At 41.5% G+C, this 24,016-nt stretch overlaps 2 protein-coding genes across 4 annotated transcripts; both read left to right on the top strand.

Moving 5' to 3' along the window:
- Window positions 1-255: 255 nt before the first annotated feature.
- traf3ip1 (TNF receptor-associated factor 3 interacting protein 1) lies at window positions 256-16,226 on the top strand. Of its 3 annotated transcripts, XM_044019054.1 has the most exons (17): window positions 257-537; window positions 2,165-2,233; window positions 3,718-3,879; window positions 4,581-4,709; window positions 4,811-5,224; window positions 5,311-5,376; window positions 5,473-5,493; window positions 5,694-5,717; window positions 5,971-6,052; window positions 6,242-6,262; window positions 7,133-7,193; window positions 8,060-8,152; window positions 8,356-8,482; window positions 8,569-8,605; window positions 8,714-8,790; window positions 14,740-14,957; window positions 15,653-16,226. In XM_044019054.1, exons 1-17 carry the CDS (start codon window positions 415-417, stop codon window positions 15,813-15,815), a joined length of 1,887 nt encoding a protein of 628 aa, XP_043874989.1. In that variant the 5' UTR covers window positions 257-414; the 3' UTR covers window positions 15,816-16,226. The 3 variants fall into 3 exon arrangements, with proteins under 3 accessions (XP_043874990.1, XP_043874989.1, XP_043874991.1); XM_044019055.1 differs by lacking the exon at window positions 5,473-5,493 and having other exon boundaries at window positions 256-537; XM_044019056.1 differs by lacking the exons at window positions 5,473-5,493; window positions 5,694-5,717.
- Window positions 16,227-19,611: 3,385 nt separating this feature from the next.
- On the top strand, window positions 19,612-23,768 carry asb1 (ankyrin repeat and SOCS box containing 1). Its single transcript, XM_044019194.1, has 4 exons — window positions 19,612-19,923; window positions 21,265-21,403; window positions 22,641-22,943; window positions 23,364-23,768. The coding sequence occupies exons 1-4, from the start codon at window positions 19,809-19,811 to the stop codon at window positions 23,758-23,760; spliced, it is 954 nt and encodes a 317-aa protein (XP_043875129.1). The 5' UTR covers window positions 19,612-19,808; the 3' UTR covers window positions 23,761-23,768.
- The last annotated feature ends 248 nt before the right edge of the window (window positions 23,769-24,016 follow it).

Raw genomic sequence — 24,016 nt, forward strand, 5'->3', positions numbered from 1 at the left:
ATTATTATTTTGTTATGTTTCATTTTTCTACGCACTCTGGTCAAAATTCCTCAGCTCCACTAATCACATACTGATATATATAGTAGAACAATGTTTATGATTTCCCTCCGAGCCTGCGTACCACTGGTGGTACACGCACCACAGTTTGAGGACCACCTGCTACTTACCTACCTACCTACCGTCCCCACTTCTGTTGCAGATTGTTAGCTGTTGCTATGGTCACGGGCAACTCTTAGCAACCGTAAGCCCTTTGCGCAGGCGCAGTACTCAGTAGTGATGCACTGTGGGATAGCATAATGTCGACATAGCAACCAGGCGACAGAGCCACCAAACTACTTTTCCTCCCCCGTTTCGGATTTGTTTTGCTGGGCTTTTCTGTGTTTAAGTTGCTTTGCTTTGCTCTTGACTGGTGTCATGAACGCGGCGGTGGTGAAAAAGACCCAGGACTCGCTGGGCAAAGTGATAAGGAAACCGCCGCTGACGGACAAACTGCTAAACAAGCCTCCGTTTCGTTACCTCCACGACATCTTCAGTGAGGTGAGGCTTAAAATGTGTTCGTGTTAGACAGTAAGCTGCTGTTGTTGGTTTGTTTTAACGGCACCTGGAGTCCGTTTAGCTTGTATATATGTATTTTTCTTTAGAAAAAAGGCCACGCCGACGACAACGGCGTCTGATATCACGGTTAAGTTTGCTAGTTAGCATGCAAGCTAACACACTAACATTTCGTATTAAATAACTAAATCAAGTCACCGAACATCGCCACGGCTTTGTTTCCTCCTTTACCCAAGCAGCTAAATATTTGCTGCTTAATTACCAAACAAACAACGAAGAGTTAACGCTTACTAGTAGTTAACAACAGTTAAGTTGTCTGTCAAGTTAATTAGCCACTCTTGTTGCATGACTTGTGCTTACAGGGAGATCGATAAATCAAATTCTTATCCACGGTGGTCAGTTAATGTTTCTAAAAAGTGAGTGGCAGTTGGCTAAATAAGTTGGCTTCTCAAAGCCCGTCACTTATGACAAGCCTTTTTACATTCAATCGCCAAGTTTGACTATCTGGAATTAGCATGGCAGATATCTGTGACGTAATTTTGACTAGTCGTGATGTTATTGTGTCTAGTATGAGTTAGCATTGGCAATCACAGGATACCTCTCAATACTATATAATGCCCAATACACGGGCCATGATACCAATAATATCACGGTACAACGATTCTGTGATAATCAATATATTGCAAGACAAACATATAAGCCATACACCACGATATCTGGCTCACTGAAGAAATAAAGCGTCCATGATAAGTTAAAAGTGCAAGATTTCTCTATTTAGTCACAACATAGAGAACAAAGTGCATAAAGTCTATATATTGAACGTGGATGGGGCATCTCTTAATGTAGCCTTCTCTGCCATTATACTGCTGTAAACTTCCTCTTCTTCAGCCAGGTACCTTATACCTTAAATATTCTTTTGAGCAGCCCTGCCCGCCAGGTGTTTACTTTTGATCACCTTAATTTGTTTATTAAATTATTGATAATTGTCCTGGCATATTGATTATTGTATTGAATGAGAAAGGACAACGATATATCACCAAATCGATATTTAAATAGAAGTTTGAGATTCATTCTGACTATCTGAAACTTATATAATACTGCAAATTGCAATGGTTTTGTTGAGATTAATTGGGACATCTAAGAAGTGCTTATAGATTAGCTGGTTATATAGATGGTGTGAATAAGATTGTTATTTACAGACTTAAACTGTATTGTTAACAGACGCCTTACACGTTAAATGTCAAGCAGATTAAAATCTGTTTCATTTATCTGAACAGAAGTGCTATCTCGGTCACACACTTCACCTGTTGGCAGTCTTAAATTACATTGTAGGTTCATGCATATTGTATTAAGTGTGTTGCACTTGTGACCCCTTTTCTCGCATTATCAGTGTGTTTGAGTGCAAGATTGTGCTTTCTAAAAAACTGCTTTCTCACACTAGGTAATAAACTGCCCAGCTGCCAGGACCAGACTTTATTCATTTGTGGTTAAATGGCTGCTTTGCAAAGTGACATTTTTAAGTTAGCTCACTAACCAGCTGCCTTACTATATATTTCACATGATCTCATATTTAATAACTCAGCATGGAACCTTTATTCCTCTCCATTTCCAGGTCATCAGGGCCACTGGTTTTATGAAAGGCCTGTATGGAGAGAATGAGATGAAGTCAGATAATGTTAAGGTAAGTTGACTACACTCAATCAAACTGGTTTTCTTCCTCACCCTCTAGTTTATATTCAATACCAATTCATATTTTGTCATATTTTTTGTAAGCCTGAACAATTTGGGGAATATATTTGATTATATCCCCATTGTGATTTGATTGGTGCTGCTTTCAAACTTAGATGGATTTAATTATGACATGGCAATACTATATGATGTCATTTAAGTGATAATGACTGGACTGTAATGCAAGGATGAGAACTGAAAAGAATTTAACCTTTTTCCAAATTTCTGTAAGGGCATAGAACACAGATCAATAAATAAACAACAACTAAACAGCACATTAAATGGCAGCATTTGTAGTTTGTTAATTATGTTGTTTTGAAAACCATTAATTGTTTGGCCTCACAGTCCTACGCAGCAGCTTTACTTGTTGTAGGGTGTCTGTGTATAAAGGTAACCTTACACGCTGTGTGAGTAACACGCACTGAGCGAGAGGATCTGGCAGGACATGATTGAAGGCCTGACGAGGTGTCAATTCTGCTGTCCGAGAGTTGACCCCATATTAATGCTGATAGCAAGGCGATAGCCATCAGAGAAAAAACGTGGTATGTGTCCAGTCTTACAACTATGAGAGTACACTACCATTATTAAAGTTACATCTTCTTTATTGTATTTACTATTTAAAATAGGTTAGTCATGAACTGCCATGGGTATTGAGGGTGCAACAAGTTTGTTGATGGGAACTTTTGATATGGGAATATTTAAAATGCAATAGTCAAGCCCAGAATAGAACCATATGTTAGCCTCTGTGTTGCTGAATGAAAGACAGAACTCTCTGAATATGTTTTTCAGATGATAAATAGCCTTTTTAGGTTTTGGTTTGAACTATAAATGATACTGATGACTGTTTTGTTGTAGTGAATTCAGTTTCTTTTTTTGTGGTTCTTCAGCCCAAATAAAGTGCAGAACAGGATAGCAGATAATAATGTTTGTTTTCTTTCCTGCCTGCACTTCAGAAACTTAGGCTTTAACTTTCTTCTTTTCTGCTGCCTCACAACATGTTACTTAATGGTCCTTTCAGTCTAGCACAACTTTTCTCACTCATAGCTTAGCCACAATTACGACATAATGTGTTTTGTTGTTGTTTTTTACATTAAGGTATAAGGTATAACATGTAAACATTTGGCCTGTTCAGAAAAGGAGAGGAACTGGCTCTGCACACATGGTTATTGGGCCATTTATGGTGAAACATTTAATGTGAGGTCATATTTGATTAAGTTGGACTGCATTCATTATTCAGCAACTATGCATGCTACATAAAATGAAGCATGATAGGAGTACATTTTGTTGAATCCTGCAAGGACATATAGTGTCTCGAGGGTTTAATTATTCTGAACTGTGTTGGAAAGTTACTCCTGTTGCAGTTCTTTTATTTTCACATCTCCTGCCGCTCCTGTGCACTCCACTTGGTTATTATCACAGCATCTAATATGTTTCTAGGATAAGGATTCCAAGATAGCCTTCCTCCAGAAAGCCATAGATGTCGTAATGCTGGTGATGAGCGAGCCCTTGGCAGCCAAGCCAGCACGTATCGTGGCCGGCCAGGAGCCAGAGAAAACCAATGAGCTGCTGCAGGCCATCGCCAGGTGCTGCCTCAACAAGGTCTGTCAATTTGGAGGATTAAACACACACACAAACTGACTGACTGTGAAATATCACATTTCAGTTTTCTAATTCATTCATTATCAATGATGTCTGTGTTATGTTTGAGAGACAAATATATGGTGTCGCATGTAGAGAAAACTTAGGACAAGTTATTTTTCACATCATAACAACATGCTCTTGGTTAAGTTGTGTGGGCCCCCTCAGGGAGAACTTTGACATATTTAAATTGCACCCTGGAGATGAAGTGTAAACAGACGAGCTGGTGCATGGGGGATAGCAGCGCTGTGATATTATGTTATGTAGACCATTCCTTGCAATGCGAATGAAATCCAGTCAGATTTTATACATCATAACTTCACTGCATTGAAAATGCACTTAAATGTACATACAAATAAGTGAGCTAACGTCATAAGTATGTTTTGTTAAGTTAGTATATTATTTGTTGGCTGATAAGCAGCCAAAATGGCTACTGGTTGCTGAGCTTTTTGTGTGTTTTTTTTGTCATTTTAAACCAGATATCTGTGATGAATTCTTTTTTAAATTACTTTTTTATACATTTTATAATGAGCTTTCAAACCAAACATTTCCCTTAAGAACAGGAGGAGGGGATTCTGACGTTATTTGTAACAGCAAATGCTATCCTGTGATATAACGGCTGGTTAAAATTGAGTGTGCCTCTCCTGTAATTAATTTTGCAGTTGTCCAGTGACGATGCAGTTAAGCGAGTACTTGCAGGGGAAAAGGTGGACATTAAGACCAAAGCCAGCACCTCCAGGTCCCAGGACAAGGAGAACAGGGAAGGACGTGAGCGTCATTTGGACAAAGACGTAAGTCATCAGCCTTGCCAAACCTACGTGTGGTGAGAAATATTTTCCAAGCATGTTTCTGAGGCATCCTTATCCTCATACTGTATAATATAATATTATAGGAAAAGAAAAAGATAACGGAGCGCAGTGGAAGTCGTGACCAGAAGGACCCAGACCAGCCTAAAGAGCAGGAGAGTCAGCACAGAGACAGAGAAAAAGAGCACCAACGGGACAGGGAGCGCTCTGACAAACGCCACCGCAGTGAACAGGATCGCGACAAAGACAAGAGTCGAGACCGGGAAAGAGAGCGAGACAAAGGACGAGCCAAAGACAAGGTGAAGGACCGAGAGAGGGACAGAGAACGAGAAACGGACAAGGAGAAGGGTAAAGAGCGAGACAAGACAAAGGAGAGGGATTCCCGCAAAGATGTGGAAAGAGACAAGGAAAAACGAAGAGACAAAGAGCGAGAGAAAGACAGAGAGCGTCACAAAGAGGGGGAAGAGAGGAACAAAATTATGGAGAATGGCAATAACAAGGTACGCGAAACAAACCTACGCACATCTGACATGTGAGCAACAATGGCAATATTTACATTTAATTTGCATTGTATGTTTGTGCTCAGACCAAAGTATCAGAGGAACCAGAGCAAAAACCCAGCTCCCAGGAGCCCAGCACAACAGCCAAACCTGTAAGTTCCATTTACACTTAATAATAAGTCTGTCATCTTCACAACTGCAATGCAGTGTCATTTATTCTCTAATGTTGTTGCTCTTATTCTTCTAAGGATCAAAAACCAACAGAAGAGGTATTTAACCCTGGAGAAATGATCAATAGAAAATTAGACTTGTGTACTGGTAGACTTAGACTGTGTTGGTGTCGCTGGCTGCTTGATTTAGAGATCATATGGGCTGTAGTTCATAGGATGTGAGGTCTTGTTCTCGTATTGTTAACTTTATAATCAGTAAGTGTTGCAAAGCATAATGCTGTGTTCTTTGCTGTGTTCAGCCTGCAGAAGCAGTTGAAAACCAGGTAAAAACCTCTTCTGTTTTAAAAGCAAAGATTACTTTTTTTAGCATGGTTATTGTTACCTAATGGCACGGCAGCAAACATTACTAGACCTGAAACAATACCATAAGAAAATAATGGGTGGTCATGCTTAGTATGGCAACATAAAAAGACTTCCCTTGTCTTTTATATCTATTTTTTAGTGACGTGTGTCATGTGGTTTTTCGGTGCTTACTGTCCTCAAGTGGTGTCATTTTCCTGCTTGTCTGTTTTCTAGTCACTGTCCGACAGTCCTGCTAGAATACCTCGACCTTCATCTGCCAAAGGGCAGAGGCGGAAACCCAAAATTGGAGGCCAAGGTAATGCAACTCATTCTCCAGCCAGCACTCTATTTTAATTACCTATAGCATTATTACATTTGCTCTCATTTTACTCTCTAGCTGTCGAGTAAGTGATTCATTTATACAGTTGGCAGAAGCAATACATGTTTAGTCTAATCATTTTAAGTAGAATTCACTTCAACAAAGCCTTTTCTTTGCTCTCAACAGATGAATCTGACAGTGAGGGAGGTAAGTGTCCTGCCTGCTGCAGTTGCAAACAAGAGCATAGAATATTGACACAAGATTTCTTTTTTCTGTGACTGGAACTTAGTCAACCTGATCTACATTAACTGCAAAAATCACTGTGAGAGCCAACGACTGACTGAGTCACTTAGTGTGTGAGGACAGTGGTATTCTGTTGTGAAGCATCCGAGCAAGTCAGTCCAGTCAAGCTTGACTTGTTTAGCTCGGTATTAGATACATTGTCACAGTTGGTACAGTAGCAACAGTTGTTAGCCCGCCCAAGCTCCCCGAGGTAGAATACGATTCCTACATAGAAAAACACACAAAAACGGGGTGTTAAAATGGACTATAAAGATGTCTGAAAGGTTCAGTAAAAGATAATAAAAATCTAAATTGATCGTGTTTTGTGCTTCCAATCAAAATGTTTTACATCTTTTTAAATTCAAATGAAAAACTCTGCCGAGGAAAAGAAAAGCAAAATTATTCATTCATTCTTTCTGGGGACAATGCGTCGGCAAGCCTGTTTGTAACCTAACACCAAACTAAGGAGCAGTTGGTTGCACTCTTTGACTAAAGCTCCAAACCTGTTTTACCTTTGGTGTGTTCTGAAATGAATGTGATTCTGTTGAACCAGTAATCACACCCAAGATTATTATTATATGTTATGCAAAACAACAACAATACGTCACTGTATATTTAAAGCATATGAAGGATTGCAGGGAGTTTTTGAACAGAGCATTTCAGTCATCTTTAATATGAGTTGAATCTGAGTTGAGAGTAAAGGACACTGTTACATACACTGTCTTGGTATGGAAAGCTATGGAAAGATGTGATCTTGCTTTATTTTATCTTCAAATCTCTGTTATCCTTTCACAGATGGAGATGCACCGTTAGCAGATGTTTCAGGCTTCTCCGTGCCATCTGACATGGCTTCGAGGTCTGTAACACCAGCACTGTCATTCACTTGCCAAACACTCACAACTGATGTACAAAGCAGAAGTATGGAAGAACCAAATATAGAGACAGAGAACTGGTGAGAGAGCTGGACATCAGTGCTTTGCAGAGGGAACTAAAGAGGAAAATGGGACTAGGTTTGTGGGTGGGCAGAGAAGGTCTGGGAATGGGAGATAGGGAAGACAAGTCTGAAGACATCTGGTGGCAGTATGGAGAGTGGCAGGAGACCGAATGGTCCAAAGTAAACACATTTATCTGTCAAAGACACCAATACCTTGACAATTTTCAGTGTAATACAACACTGCACAGTAAAAATAAGATTGCTTTAATTAGACCTTTTTGTAGTGATGTTAATTTGACTACTCTCTTAGTTCATTCTAGGCTTCCAGAGTTTATTTGCTTTGCAATTTTTTTTTATTTATTGATGTATAATTTTTGTAGTATTGTTCCTGAAACTACTCCAGAATCAGTTGCGGTAAATCTCTCCGTTCAATTATTGCCTGAATTTGGATAATTGTGAGTGTGCTGTTCTTTAACTGACTAATTGGCCTAAATTGGTTGGGAAGCTGTGTTGTTCTAGTGTTACCGTTTCTAATACTGTGAGCGTTTGTTGTTCCAAGCGACGGGTTATTATCCCAAAATCTGAATGACTCAGTACAAAGTAGACATGTGGCAAATCTCACAGCGCTGCTAACAGAGAATTAGCCTCTTGACTGCCTTTACTGACTTAGAAAGAGAAGAAGGAAACAATAAAAAAAAACAAAAATGTTTATGTGCGAACATGTTTAATTAGGCAATTTATATGGATTTATTTAAATAACACATGCAGTCCATCCTGTGTGTATGCAGCAACAGACGGATGGCGCGACCTAGCAGTGCTCGCCCTGCACCTCCTCGAGTCAAGAGACAGGAGAGTTACACTGATGGGACCACAGCGGAGAGGTGACCTCACCACACACGCACTAATGTCAAATTTATACTGGCTACTCCTTTTGTGAATACATTCAGAGTCTTCATTCACAGTAAATGATTACACCAAACAATGCACAACTGAGCATGTCTAACCAGTCAAGCCAGCAGTGCCCTAAAGATATAACATACAGTAATACTTCTTCGGTTTACTCGAGCGCTTTGTCTTCCTGCAGATTGTCTAGTGCCAAGCCGCCAGCACCGGTTATCATAGATGGGAAGAAGCTGTCAGAGGATGAAGATGAGCAATTTCTTGTGGAGGAGGCTGCAGCTCCTCCCTCAGAAGCTCCTGAGATGGAAATGGTGAGTGGTTTGAACCGTAGTTTGTTATGATATAAAAGGGGGAAACATCATTTTGGGATAGTAATCTAACGTCTGTTATATTACAGGATCCTGCACGAGAGCTCGACGGCGAAGAGAAACATGGTGCGTTTGTTTTTAGTTTCTTAGGAGCGATCTCGTCTGATGAATTATCTTCTACTCTGTGGTTTGATGGTGTACTCATCTGTCCTTCCTCTGTTTGCCTCACTGTAGGTGGTCTTGTGAAAAAGATCCTTGAGACCAAGAAAGACTATGAACTGTCACCATCCTCCCCCAAATCTAAACAGCAGGTATGTACAGTTATACTTGTGGTTCTTTTACAAATCCAGTAGAGGGCAGTATCGGCCTACTACTGATTCAGTTTAATGACCCAAGAGCCCCGTGTTAGTCCTCCCCATCAGGTCTACCATCTATTATTTCTAGTGTGTAAGATTGCCAGTGTAAGCATTTTGACCCCATTATGCCCTCTGAAACAATGGTTATTATCAAAAGAAAGATATAAACAAATGGAGTGTGGAGTAGCACTGCCATGCAACCATGGAAATATTCCTCTTCACTGAATCTGAAGGGCTGATCACCAGACAAGTATGGGCTGTAACAGACCACACACACAACTGATACACACATCAAGATGTCTGGTGCAAAATGAGCTTATTTCCTGGCTCTGCTCAATGTCATAGATATGCAACGCGTACAGTTTGTTTTGAGACTTCATTGTTATTGTGCAGCTTGAGAATATCTGCTTTGATTAAAACATAGATAGGTATTCTAGAAAGAATGTCAGCTCCTTTTTTTTTACATTACATTACATGTCATTTAGCAGACACTTTTATCAATACAATGGAATTGAGTACAATCAGTCAGGGGTGGAATCGAACTTGCGACCATTGCGGCCATGATGTCTTTCGCGCACAGGGTACCGGTCTTAACCACTGATCCACTCCACCCCATTTTTGAGCTAGTTTTCATCCTGGATATGACGGCGTAGTTTATGTTCACATTCCTAGGATGAAGGGAGTAATATCAGGTTGTTCCTGTTGATGTAAGTGAGATTATATATATATTTTTGTCACTGAAACCTGATTTTGAAATTAGATCTGTGTCACATTAGTATGTGGTCCCAATAAATGGTTCTACATTGGATATATATTCAGTATGTGTTTCCAACACAAAATATCAGTTTGAAATAACACAGCAAATCCTATGATATGTGTTATGCAGCATTATGGTTTATATTTATCCTTTGGTGGTTGCAGTAATAGTAGTTGATATTTTGATGGCATCTCGCGGGGTAACGTTTGATCGTGGTTTAAATCCACAACCTGAATATAGAACCAGAATTTGACTTAAAAACACTTTGACAAATTAATTCACAACTGTGATATCTGTCAAAAATAACACTAGTAAGAAGTGGATCAGTAAGCATGTGCCAAGCATTGTTGTGAACAACCTGCCCCAGCAGCAATGCAGTCACCCATTCTTCCTTGGTGTTTAATGGCAGTTGTCATCCATAATGTTGTATTACTCCCTCCTCTCTCCAATCCTGCCTCCTCTTATCATCACTGTCCCCTGTAGGCAACCGACCAAAATAGAGTAGTCTTCAAGTGCACTCATGTCCTGCTCTGGTGGACAGTCCTGTTCACATGCAAGTCAAATGCAAGATGCTTTAATGAATGTGAACCATCAAATGTAATGTGTATTCAATTGGGATCGAATAATATGCCTGTGAACTGGTCTTTTTCAAGGCGACACATTGCAGCTGCTCTTTTATTCCCTGCTGTCAGCGTATTTATTAGCCTGAGAGAGAGAGCTGTGCTTTTTTATCATTATTTAGAGTGTGAGTCAGTGTGAAACTTACAGTTTGGTCTGTAGTCCATGGCGTGAGGTGGTGTACACCGACTGTCTGCTTTGGGTGGTCCTCTCCACCGAAGCGTACTCTCCCTGCATCCCTTCATAGCTGACCACCCTGACTCTAATGGATGCACTGTTTTTGGACTGTCACTCATGCACAAAAGGCCCCTGATCTGACATCATCCGTCATAGCTCACACCTGACATTGTCTCAGCTCGAGCCACCAGTAACCCCGAAATAGCCTGACAGGGATTTTTTAAGCCTGGCATTTAACCTGGCTTTACATGCACATGATAAATATAGCATCTTATACCCAGTTTATCAAAAAAAATCATGCAACAAAAAAAATGAAAGGCACACACATAAGCAAAACATCCAAAATAGCCAAGTTTGTCTGTGTGTAACCCGAGGAGAGCCTTGTAGAGTTTATCCCAATTTTCTTAATGCCCCCTCCTCAGTTTTCCGCGGTTACAAACCTTCATTTCAGTATATCCTGTATGGTCTGCAGGGGCAGCTTAGAGCAGGTACGTGCACACAGGACCAGTCCAGTCTAACCCTCCGTCATTACTGGCCTTGCCTCGTCAGCTGTATAAAGAGCTATAATGACTTCCTTCCTGACATGAAAGGGTGTAGAGGTCAGCTTAATGGTCTTGTCTTTTTTTTTTTTTCTTGTAATCATGGTAAAATACGCAGGGGCAAAAATGTAAATATTGAGCTTCCTCATTCTGTGTGGTATGACAGGTTTGAAATTTCAGCTGCCGCAATAAAAAAAAATCTGAAACGCTGATGTTCATCAAAACACGGCTTCAAAATCACGTTCATTTTGTGTATTTTATGGAAATCCAGCCCCTAGTTATTTCCTTTGTAATTTCTGTGCTTTGTTATTCATATTCCTGACAGATGTAAATAGAGGGAATACTTGCACAATGGAATGATTGTGTTTTGCCCTGTCCTGCCACTGTGTGTGTGTGTGTGCGTGTGTGAGTCCGGAGGTCTTTGCTGTATATTTATGGGAATGACCTTTCTTCTGACCCCCTCGGCAGCATTGTATATTATTTTAAGATACTTCTCTTTTTATTTAGATGGAATCTACCCCTAGCAGCAGCAGCTGCGTTTTCCTAAGAATTTTGTGTACTCTTTGTCCCCCCCCTTTCTTTACCCCCATCAAATTAGCCTTGATGAAGGTTTGTAATGTATAAATAAACCTTGTGGCGTACAAATGGATGGCTGTCGAGTGAGAGGCATGGAGGAGAAGGGCCAGAATACTCTCTGCAGAATTGTCAAGAAAATAAATACTCCTCTCTGCAGACCTCTGTGTCTTCATAAACATTTGTGGAAACACAAGGAAATGACCCTGTGGCATTCCATTAGTCATATTACTTTTGTAGAGGTCACATTGACTTGTTAGGGATTTGGTTTATGAGAACCTACCTGAAGCAGCCGCAGACCGTTATCACGACAGACGTCATATTTTAATCATGGTTAGAAGCACGGTATTTTCAACGCCTTAAAATCTAGATTTCTCTGCTTGTGTGTGTTTGAATGTAAAATTGATTTTCAGTATTCTTTTGGTCAGTTACGAAAGCCATTGATCCCTAGGGATGCTTCCCTAGACCAGGGTGGAGATCTCAGTTGTCTCCCCAAGGAGCTACAGTGACCTTACAACAACATCCTGTAACCTCACAGGCTTGTCCGCCTTTCTCCTCACCTCACTGACTCCAAGCTATTTTTATGATCTAGCAAGACTTTTTGAATAGTCTTCAATGAAAAAAGAAATGGCCAGGAAGCCCATAAATAATGCATTTCTTATTCAATGCTTCGCTTCCTGGTTTGTGTCTCAGATTTGCCGGGAAAATGTGCTGTAAAAATCATCAGAGTGTGTGTGTGTGTGTGTGTGTGTCAGTCAGTGTCTTCAAATGGGTGTTTGTAGCCAATAAGAATGCTTCCCAGAAGCTTTAAAGCTGTTATTATGTGCTCTTCAATGATCTGTTACTTCGAAAAAAAAGATTTTTCCACTCTGTAGCAGGTGGTGATGTGAGAGGAATTCACTTCAGATCACAGATCATAAAGCCTGATGGTCTTCAGCAGCTGACATTAGAGTTTGAACGACCACAAGTTGAACCTAACACACAGGTTCTTCTTGATTGTGGGCATGTAGATTTGTCTCTCGTGCTCTTATTCCAACCAAAATGAAGCTGATAAATGAAAAATAATGAGGCGGTTTGTCTTTTAATGGAAGCTTATTTCTCACCACTGCTCAACTAGTGTGTCAATCTTTGTTGACCTAGTTAATGATACCCTCAAGGTTGAGAGATCCTGCGCTGTCAAGCCATTTTTCTTGTCAGAGGTTACTTTGAAGAATGTTTTTCTCTTCACCCCAGAAAGCACATTTCTGCACGTATTTCCTAATTAAGCTGATTTAGCATGTGATGACTGGGGGTGACTTTCGCATTGGTAATGTGCCTTACTGCGTCCACATTGTGCTTCTTTTGAGGGCACTCCAAAACACTGATTTTGTAGTAAAATGTTTTTTAAAAAAAGTGAACTCGGGACATTTTTACCTTACATCAACAAAGTAAATGCTGGTAAAATCATGTATTTTTGTTTTACAGGGGTAGGGTTTTTAAGGTAATACTGCTGATGAAACACCAGACTAAACTACCTCCTACTGCTCCACCTGCCCGTTGTAGCATCAGCCAGAGGCTCTGTCTTGTCCTTTGCCTGGAGCTTTCATCATGTCTGAGATAATGGGAAAACCTGCTCCCCTTCCTCCTCTCTCACCTCCTACTCCTCTGCGGTCACCACATCTAAATATTGTTCTGTGATCTGGGTGAGAAAAAGGAAAACTAGGAGCACACAGGTCTCGTAGACCCCGACAGGGACCTCCATAAAGCAGTGATTTATATCCACCTGGACAGAGTGCACACGAACCTGGGGTCATGTTTTTCACGCCAGGTTTTTTTGGGGTTTTTTTCCAACAGAGAAGGAGAAGGGGAGGTTGAGGTAGTGAGAGGACAGCAAATAGAACGAAGCCACGGTCCTGTCTAGGCTGCGCTGAGCAAACCACAGCAAGGCAGGCCGAATGAGCCGTAGAGTGTTTGTCTAGCTGCAGGGTTCACAGCGCCCAGTGGAAAGCCACCCACCTTGTAGAGGGACCGCTGGGCCGAGGCATTTCAACCCTCGCACACTTGCGCTGCCACAGACGGGTAAAAAAGAGTCCGAAATTTGTACTTCCTTCCTGAAAAAACATCATCGCAAACAATGTGGTTTGATTCCATTTTTTTTTTTTGCGGTGTGGTCCATTAGAGTCGAGCCGCCTTTTTATAATTGTAATTACGGAGCTGTTTGGTTTGTTTTAAGAGACGGATGATGAGGGAAATATTGCAGCGAATGGCCTCTCCAAGCAGCCTGCGTGACAGGTTGTGTGTTTTCAAGAGGAAGCTGCCATTAGCTTACATACTGTCACACGTCTGAGTTCTGCTGCCTCATGAGGGCAGGTTACCACCGTTGGCGGAGCCAAAACGGCACGAAGACCTGAACTTGAAAGGATGAATAAGTGTAGTAGTTGTTACTCAATACTGTAATAAAATAACCCCACTGCCACAGACTGTTACTAAAATAAACAAGACTTAAAGACCAAGAGTGCGGGTGGAGGCTGTGTATGTGTGTGTCCACTATATGCTTCACCTGATCCTCTGCTTGGTGTTTGTGTGTGGCTTCAGGGTTGCAATACTGAGTGCTTTCACTTTACACACTCTCTCTCTCTCTCTCTCTCTCTCTGTCTCTCTCACACACACACACACAGCCCTCGTGAAGCCCAGCTGAGCAAACATCCTCGGGTTTGCTCCCTGCCAAGGGAGGTCCTCCCCTGATACCTTCCCCTTCTTTGCACCATCAAGAGACTTGAGTGTAACGGGGATATAGCAGCCTCCCTACCCCCACCCCCTGCCACCCCTAACCGCACACCATACACTGGAAGCCTTCACCAGCCTGCCAACCATACCACATTGGCCAACACAATTCAACCACACGTTTGATCTTTATATATACGGCTAGGTTGGTAGAATTCCTGGCCAACATATTTAGCCTTGAAATCCTAAACCACTAAATACAGCCTTGCTCCAGTCGTTGGCAAAGGTGGGATTCCTAAAGAGGGTTTATTATGTTTTGGTCGAGGGACACACAAGTGATTTTTGTGTGTTTCGTGTGTATTCCTACTGCTGTTCGACACAGCGCTGAGTGAGATTATATGCGGTCCTTTTAGTTTCTTTCTTTCTTTCTTTGCCCAGCGAGTTAATGAAGGTTTCCATTTCCATAACTCAAGGATTGTATTTTGTTGTGAGTCGACAGTAACATTGTTTTTTATCTATCTATCTGTCTTTGTGCAGAAATGGGTGTCTGAAGCAGCGAGGAAGGAGGAGCGGGACATTGTGATAAGGGACATTGAGCGCGTGCGCTCGTCCATCCAGACTGTGTGCCGAAACTCCCTGCCTTTGGGTAAGATCATGGACTATTTCCAGGAGGACAGGGACGCCATGCAGGCCGAATGGTACACATGGCAACAGGAGAACAAGGAGCTCGCCCAGGCCTTGTTGGAGGAACAGAGGTGAGTTGGCACATAGTCTAGCATGTTAGACTTAGCATGTTTTCTATTTTCTTTTCCTATGACGTGCTCCTGGGCGTTGATCAATGGGAGAACAGAGGGCTCTGACACGGTGTAACATACAGACACAAATGGTAAAGAGGAAAAGAGATGCTGCTGCTGCTGTCAGGTGGAGTAGTGACACAGAAAAACATTTAGTTGAGCTTTGCCTCTTTGACGTCTCCTCGAGGGACCACCACAACAAAGTTATTTTTACAAATTTTACTTTGTCACAACCTTCAAAGAACGTTCTCTAAAGGTTCCCAAAATGTAGACATGGCAAGAATCCTACTGTGATCGACACGATCCCTGCATTTCTGGCAGAAACTGAAGATACTCCAAATAAGTCTGTCTGTAAAAGTGTATCATTGCTTTTTAAATAAAACATTTCAAGTTTCCACAGCAGCCCAATGGGACAAATCAGCTAGAGTGCATGTTTTTGCACTTTGAAGCAGCAGCTTACTGTGCAGTCTTGTTTGTGAGGGCCACCGTAGTTTGTTCCAGTCTTCACTTTCACATTAGATATCACGAGCACCATGTTTTATCATCAGCTTAGTTCTTTGTACTTGATGGGCAGTTTTTCCCCCAACTCATTTTCAGACAATCAATTCCAACCAATTGAATTGTCTGCTCTTTGTTTGTGCTTGTTCTTGCTGCAGAGCCACAGACCTGGCTTTGGACCCTCTCAAAGCAGAACTGGCTGAGCTGGAACAGCAGATCAAGGACCAGCAGGACAAGATTTGTGCTGTAAGATTCAACATACTGAAGAATGAAGAGAAGATCCAGAAGATGGTGACGGGAATCAACTCTTTCAAAACCTGAAGTGAGAAACAACGTCTAAAGAACAGAAAAAAAAGAAACACTTTTATAAATGCACTGAAGTCTATTGTAGTCGTGAACAGATTGTCTTAGAGAGAGAGATCATGAGGGATGAGACCAAACTTTGATATTTGAACAGGAAGTGGACTTAGACAGATGACTATATGGATAAATTAAACTGATCTTCCTGCTCTGCACACCACCCTAACCCCAGCAGTTCCTCCTCTTCTGTAACGGTGCCTTTGTAGATTGAGCCATTGCTCAGCTCACGAGAGTTGGACCAAATTATTGCATTTGATGCTTGACATTGCCACACATTCAGATATGATTAGGTATTAATCAGGTTTCAAAATGTACTTCCACATTTTCAATAATAATAATGATGATAATAATAATAATAATAATAATAATAATAATAATAATAATGAAAAAGAGAGAGTTTCGAGCAGAGAAACAGAGAAACTTCTCCCTGCTCGTGTGCTTAGAGTTGTAAGCATGCTTGTGTTCTGGTTCCTCCGTCCATCTGCTGCAGTGCAATTTGATTATAGCACTACAAGATTTAAATGTAATCGTTGCACATTCAGCTGGTTGGAAACAGGAGACCAGCAGAGATGTGTGTGTGTTTTATATATCGAGGGTCCAGCGGGACCGAGCTGACTGATATGATTGTTGAATGAATGTACAAGATTGTTTTAAAAATTATGTCCAGGTAAGCTATCCCCCACTTACTTAAAGGGAGGCTTTCGATTCTCAGCAACAACAACGTTCTCCCATGTCTTAAAACAAAAACAAAGCTCATCTATGGTCTATTGCATCCATGCTTCCATTTTTGAGGCACTGTGGCACTTTGATAAGTGAAATAAAGGAGGAATTTTTTTTTTTTTTGTATGTGAAAGCTTTTGGCAGCAAAGCAGTGTTACACAAGTTCTAAGTGTTACTTAGAAATATCCTATAAAACATTTCAAAAGGCACAATAACTAAATTACACTTATTTGTACTATAGATTTTTGCCAAATTCAATCTTTTTTTGTCATTAAGGACACAATGTTTGGTTACATGGCAACTTTTTGTGTTGAGATTTCAAATGTTAATAAATAAAAGAGAACTAAGATAATAATTTGCTAGCTCTGTTTTTAGGTCTATAAAATGTGTTTGACACGTGTAGCTGATACGGAAATCCATCAGAAGCAATACTATACGTATGGGCTGATAACTGCAGTAAGAGATTGTGTAGTAGAGACTGAAAGTAACCACCGTCGCAGTTTTTCCAATGTGTGAGTGAAATACAAACGTTTTCTTGCATAGTGGCCTCTCTCAGCCTAGACGACAACGCAGTTTACATTTTTGTACATTGTTGTTAATACTTCCACGTGTGCAGTTGCTACCTCTGTTAGTTGTACTGCAGAATAGCCTCACCACGGACATAGACTGCTAGTGTTTGAATAATTAAACATGCTGTGACGTCCTGGTCAAACTGAAGAATGTAATTTTTATATTTTATGGCGAGTAATAGCAGTCATTAGAATGACGTACATTTTAAATGGAACCAGAGCAGTCGGTCAAAATAATTTCATAATTTTAGCCTAAACAAATAGCTTTAAAACAGTGGAGGTGTGGATATCTACAGAGGTGAAATGTTGCTTTGTGTTTATCATGTCTTTACTTCAACATGCACTGTCATTCGGTTCCATTTAATTCTCTTGTTTTATCAGTATTGTGTTGCGTTCATCAAATCTAAAATGACAACATTCATGCATTGGGAAATGTAATTTAAAAAATCCTGTAAGCAAAAGTGGAAAGACATTCACACTGTACACTATACAGTATGTATCATATCTTCTAGTTTCTCTTTAAACTGTATATTATGTATATGTGGAAATTGTATTACAGTTCAGATAAATATATATATAATTTTGTAGTGGAGTAAAATAAATGGTGAAATTTCAATACGTATTTGTCTTTTTTCTTTTCCCTTCTTTTTTTAAGAGTCTTGCCATACACAGTAATGAGAGTAACAGACCTGAGGTCAAATTAGCTTTATAATGTAAAGTTAATGTGAGGTTTGGATGGCTTAAGTTATGTTACGAGGCTGTAATTTTCAATGTTCTTGCAGTATCCTCGTGGCGTCTGCTACAGTCGCACTCTGAAGGAGACCCTTTTCTTTTTGAAGTCCCCACTCTGCCACTGCCAGAAGTAAAACATTTCACTTTCTTTTTAAGGCCCTTAAGTAATATTAGCAGCAACTTTTTTTCTTCTTTTTTCCCCCCTCATGCAAGCCACGAAACAGCTGCAACACACAAAAAAAAAAATATTAGGAGTCCCCCTTAACAGCTATTAAGTGAGATTTGGGTGGAACATTTGTGAGATTTAGCTGAAGGCCTCTCTGCATGGACACCTGCTTTCAGCAAAGACCCCGGCATCAGCCTCAGCAGGTGGATAAAAAAAAAGAACTTTAGCCCAGTTGAAGGAAAGCACAACTCCAATCTTCAACTGCATTTTTACCTTTTGACTGTGTGGGTTCCACAAAGAAGACATGACTTAAGACCTGGCTGCCTCTTCACTGCTGATCGGTTTTAGGGCCTTTGAATTTCACAATAGTCCATGCTGCTAATGAGTGAGTTCACCTTTTACCCTGCAGTTAGCCACTAATCCTCATGTCAGGCCAAATTGAAAGGTCTCGGATCTTGAGAAAGACCTATACTTAGTGTGGACTCATGGACCCTTGAGAGAGGTCAAATAACCTCTTCAGTCTGACGTTAATGTTCCGTATTGTTTGTGTTTATACCAGTTGTAATAAGTGACTTTCCTCGGTGTCTTTTGTCTGATCTGATCTTGTTCTGAATGTTGCAGTCAGTGGCCTGATGTGCATATTCTCATGTATTAAGATTACTTAGTTTTTAGTTTGTTTATACTAATACTAATCAATACTGTGTCTCTAAATAGTTCCCTCCAAATCACTGCTCGCCAAACTCAGACTCAAAGAGCACTGTGTGTACCACGCTGGTCTTCAAGCAACCAGTTGACCAGTGAGGACACGCGGAACTGTTGACCTGTCCATTTATTTTTACACCACCAGCCAGGCCTCAGTGTCTGTGGTTCACAGCATCGAGCCATGGCCGCATACCTCTCTGGTGTGCATTACCCACCCAGAAATGACTCACCACGTTAACTGTGTTTTTGCAGTGACAGAGACCCCTGCATGCAACCCAGCAGCTTAACAGAATCCTCCGTCTTTTTGCACCAAGACACATGATGGTGTCTTTGGATTATGTGAAATGCAACCTTCCTACCCGCTACAAGCAAACCTATAACTTCTTCTGTGCAACCTGTGTGGTTATGCTTTATTTTTTATGATGTTGGTTTGTGTCATTACCTTTAGAGAATGTTCTATGAAAGTTGTATGAAGGTTGTGACAAAGTAAAATATTCTTTCAAGGTTGTATGAAGGTTGTGACAAAGTAAACTTTTCTTTGAAGGTTGTATGAAGGTTGTGACAAAGTAAACTTTTCTTTGAAGGTTGTATGAAGGTTGTATGAAGGTTGTGACAAAGTAAACTTTTCTTTGAAGGTTGTATGAAGGTTGTGACAAAGTAAAGGTTGTATGAAAGTCAAATTCTGGGAACCTTGGTAGAACGTTCTCTACAGGTTCCCAGAATTGTACTTGATATAACCTTCTATCACTTCAGTCACAGTTGTTTTGCACAGAAAATGCTGCATGTCCCCTTTAAATCCGTCCAGCTGAGCGCAGGCAGGAAGTGAGCAGCAGCAGCAGCGCCCGGAGCGAACAACACCATCATCATCATCATCATCATCGACAACACAGTCACGTTTGTTTGTCTGTTTGTTTTGATGCATCTCGTCTGATCTGGATCAGCTGGTCGTGCTTGCTGAAGCCGCGGGGTCGGCTGCCGCTCATCGCTCTCCCGCCCGCCGGAGCTCCAGCTCACTGCTTGACAGTGCGGTGTTGTTGACACATTGTTGTTCAGGAGGAACATATTATGGCTGACGGTGCTCCAGAGGCTCCAGAGGCTCAGGCCGATGCCGACGACCCGCCCAGAGTCAACTTCCCTCCGCTCATCACTGTCTCTGATCTGCCCAGTGCCACCGCTGCAGGTAACCGACCGCCACCGAGGCTGAGTCATCAGTCTGTGTGTGTACACCTGGTATTCCTTATGTTGTGGGGACCTAAATGTGTTTACACAGTCACATTATGGGGACTTGATGAAGTCCCCGTAATGAAGTCCCCATTAAGGTGAAGACATGTTTTAAAGTTAGGCTGAGATCAGGGTTAAGTTAAGGTCAGGATTAGGGCAGTGTGTGTGTGTGACGTCATGACAGAACAGTCACATGTGGCAACTGCTGTGTAATAAAGATCTGAATATCCAGTTCACATTTCAGGTTCCAGAAGTAAAACCTGGTAAAAAATCCAGGGGCGTTTCTAAGGATTCTGGGGGCCCAAGCATCCAGGGCCTCATTTTGGGGAGGGGTTTCAGACTGTGGTGTTGGTCCAGTTTAAGGGGGTTGTGACAAAATGTCAATTGCTGATGACAAAGCTCCGCATCCGGGACATCACATGACATTTGTTATTCTCCGAAAATAAACCTAGCATGTCTGTAACTCCGGATTTTTTCCGTTATGGTCCTGGAATGAGTGGAAAAAAATCAGGTTTCCCCAGTGGCACTTCCAAATAAATCACTAGGTCTGTATATTGGCAAAGTTAGACATCACTTTTTAACAATGTTTCCCACTCATGAGCATCCCGACAATGGACATCAACTTATTGTGAGAGTGTTGTGATAAAATCGTACATGGATGGCACTATCTCTAAGCATCTGTTTTCTGGGGGCCCATTCTCAGCTCGGGGGCCCCCAGGCAGTTGCAGTGCTGCCTGCCCAGTTGCAATGCCCTTGGTTACAGTCCCCATCTGTGCTTTTCCTATAAATGAACTGGTACTAATTTCTTGAATTGAGCAGCAGAACTGTGTGATAACGTTTTCTTTTAAATGGTGGACATATAACTACACAGTACTTATCATTTTTTTGACCTGGCAAAAACTGTATTTAAGACTTTTTAGTATTCCGATTATTGTATTGTACTGTGACTTCCTGTGCTCCGTGAGATGAGTTCTGGAAGAATTAATGTTTGCCAACACACAGATATACACATGCATCTAAATGAAAATGAAATGCAAATATAGTAGTAGTCAAATGGAGCGTCCTCCACCAACATCCAGGCCTCGTGTGATTTTTGTTTATGCAGTCTTCAACTTGGAAACAATGCTGCAGAGGTGGCTGAAAAATCAATATGAACCCATCAATAATGTAGCGTACATGAGCTTCTTAGAAGATGTGATGTAGGCCTCTGTATGAGATAATTTGGAGAAAAAAAAAAAAGAAGAAAGAAAGAAAAGCACAGACGTTCTGATTTCTTTATCTAAATCTCTGTCCTCATCAGGCCGTAACCTGAAGGAATGGCTTCAGGAGCAGTTCTGTGACAAACCCCTGGAGCAGGATGACATGCGGCTCCACAACGCTGCCTATGTCGGAGATTTGGACACACTGAGGAACCTGCTGCAAGAAGACAGCTTCAGACAGTAAGGCAAATAACAAAGAGACCTGTACCTTGTGTGATTTGTCCCTCCATGTATGAGTGTTGCTACAAGAGTGGCAGCTTCCCGTCCACAGCGCTCTTGTGTGGCGCTGAGTGGTCTGTGGTTTCTGTGCTCTGTGGGTTTCAGTCATTGGCTTGTTGAGTGATGTCACATTTCGTATACTGTACCTCCTTTTACGTCGCCACCACAGAGCAGTCTTAATAACATGCGCAACTCAAAGGCCATGTGTCCACTGCTTTTGTTTTCATTGCTTTGCACGACACAGCAGGTTCATCGCTGTTTTAAGTCAGTGGCCGCAGCAGAGAAAACATCCTAGCATCCAGAATGTCCTCACAGAGACACTGGAACCTGTGATGCAGACAAAGAGCCCTGAACAGCCCAGTGTGACACACAGAATGACCTCATACCCACAGCGGTTAAGTGCAGCACTCAAACATACTTCTAATCTCCACACCCAACCAACCCATTATTACTTGGTTAAACTAGAGTTCATATCTCTCACGTGGTGCACCGTGTTGTTTTTCCGGTAAAATAAGGGTTTGCCTGCAGGCACTTTATTCCCTTTTAAGGTAATTTTAGTAAATAAACAACGTGATACAGATCCAGTATGTCAGATCCAGAGGTTGACCACGTTTATTAAGATGGCTGAAATTCAGTAGTTTATAATAACAAATGATACACAAAATGTACTTAAAGAGAACTTAACTTAAAAAAGTAACATTTACTATCTTTCTTTCACTCCATTTAAATGGTTTAAATATTGAATACATGAAACTGGAAATCCAAAAACTTTATCAAATAATCTTTAAAGGGGCTATATGTAAGATATGTAACTAGAGTTTAAAATAGGTACTGCAGGCCAAATAATAAATATTGGAGGGCATTTTCCCCTCTTCTTCAGAGACTCAAGGTTGTCAGGTAGTTTTAGGAACCAATCCTGCATGAACAAGACAACGGATCTACAAGGAACTACACTTGTACCCCTTCTCCAAAACATAAACAGTATTTGGAGGTAAATACAATTTTAAATTGTGAATAAACTGGCTGTCACATACAGCAGCTTTCAAACTGTAAAAAGCAGCTTTCATCAGGTTTCTGAGAACAAATATGTGTAACTTACTAAAAGTAGTGAGTTTATACCAGTCATAAAATGTCCAAAAACTCTGCCTGATCGAGTGCTGCATCTAATTCAGAGTCCACTCTCTCCCTTGGCGGACAGGCGGATCAATGAGAAGTCAGTGTGGTGTTGCGGCTGCCTGCCCTGCACCCCTCTGCGGATCGCCTCCACAGCGGGACACGCGGCCTGCGTGGCCTATCTGATCGCCCAGGGAGCCGACGTGGACCTTGTTGACGTCAAGGGCCAAACAGCCCTGTATGTGGCCGTGGTCAACGGTCACCTGGAATGTGTCCGCATCCTCCTCGAAGCCGGAGCGGATCCCAACGGGAGTCGACACCACCGCAGCACCCCTCTGTACCACGCTGCGCGGGTGGGAAGGCTGGACATTCTGCAGGAGCTCATCAGGTGAGGCTGCACCAGACTGGACTGTCAAATTGTAATAGTTGTCATTTTAAATGTGCATTCATGTTTTACTTCTCGTGTCACTGGTGGTGTCTGTGTTATGATTTATTTAATGTACAGAACTGGACTATGAATGAATAACTTTGGAAAATGACCAATAAATTCCTCACTTTGCCCCTCACTTGATATTTTCTCGTTTTCAGACCAGATATGGTTGTGCATGAAAATCCCTATAGATCAGTAGTTTCTGAAATACCAAATAATTCCTGCAATTTTATTGTTCTTTCTTCTATGGATATATAAAAAAAATGTGTGTTAACAAGCATTTGAAGAGGTGTGGTGAGTGTGTAGTTAACCTATCTGTTTATCTTTGGGTAAGCTCGGATTGGATAACTGACTGTGTGGTTTCTTCTATCTGTCCAGGTTTCATGCAGATGTAGATATGGACCACCAGCTTGGTCCCCGGCTCCTCTTAAGTGCCCGCACGCTCAACACATTGGTGGTGTGTCCTCTCTACATCAGTGCTGCCTACCACCACCTTCACTGTTTCCAGCTGCTCCTCCAGGCCGGCGCACAGCCTGACTTCAACTACACCGGGCCTGTCTGCCACGAGGCTCTGACCCGTGGTCTGGCATCCTGCCTGCTGGATGCTGTGCTGCGTCATGGGTGTGAGGTGGCCTTTGTCCACCTGCTGCTGGACCATGGGGCCAACCCGGCTCTTGTGCCCTGGGATGAGTCAAATCTCGAGGCAACTAACCGTAGGAAGGTGGATCCTGAGGCCCTTGAGGTTTTCCTGGAGGCCAGGAGTGAGTGGAAATGATGTATCGGGAAAGGAATCTCGTCCAAAATTTGACAAAAAAGGCATACTTTAGTATGTCGTCAAAATTTGAAAAAAAAGTCATAGTATGTCGTCCAAAATTTGACAAAAAAGTCATACTTTAGTATGTCGTCCAAAATTGAACAAAAAATTCATACTTTAGTATGTTGTCCAAAATTTGACAAAAAGTCATACTTAAGTATGTCGTCCAAAATTTGACAAAAAAAGTCATAGTATAGTATGTAGTCCAAAATTTAAC

Source organism: Solea senegalensis, linkage group LG2, assembly GCF_019176455.1.
Source record: "Solea senegalensis isolate Sse05_10M linkage group LG2, IFAPA_SoseM_1, whole genome shotgun sequence".
In the NCBI taxonomy this organism is placed as follows: domain Eukaryota; kingdom Metazoa; phylum Chordata; class Actinopteri; order Pleuronectiformes; family Soleidae; genus Solea; species Solea senegalensis.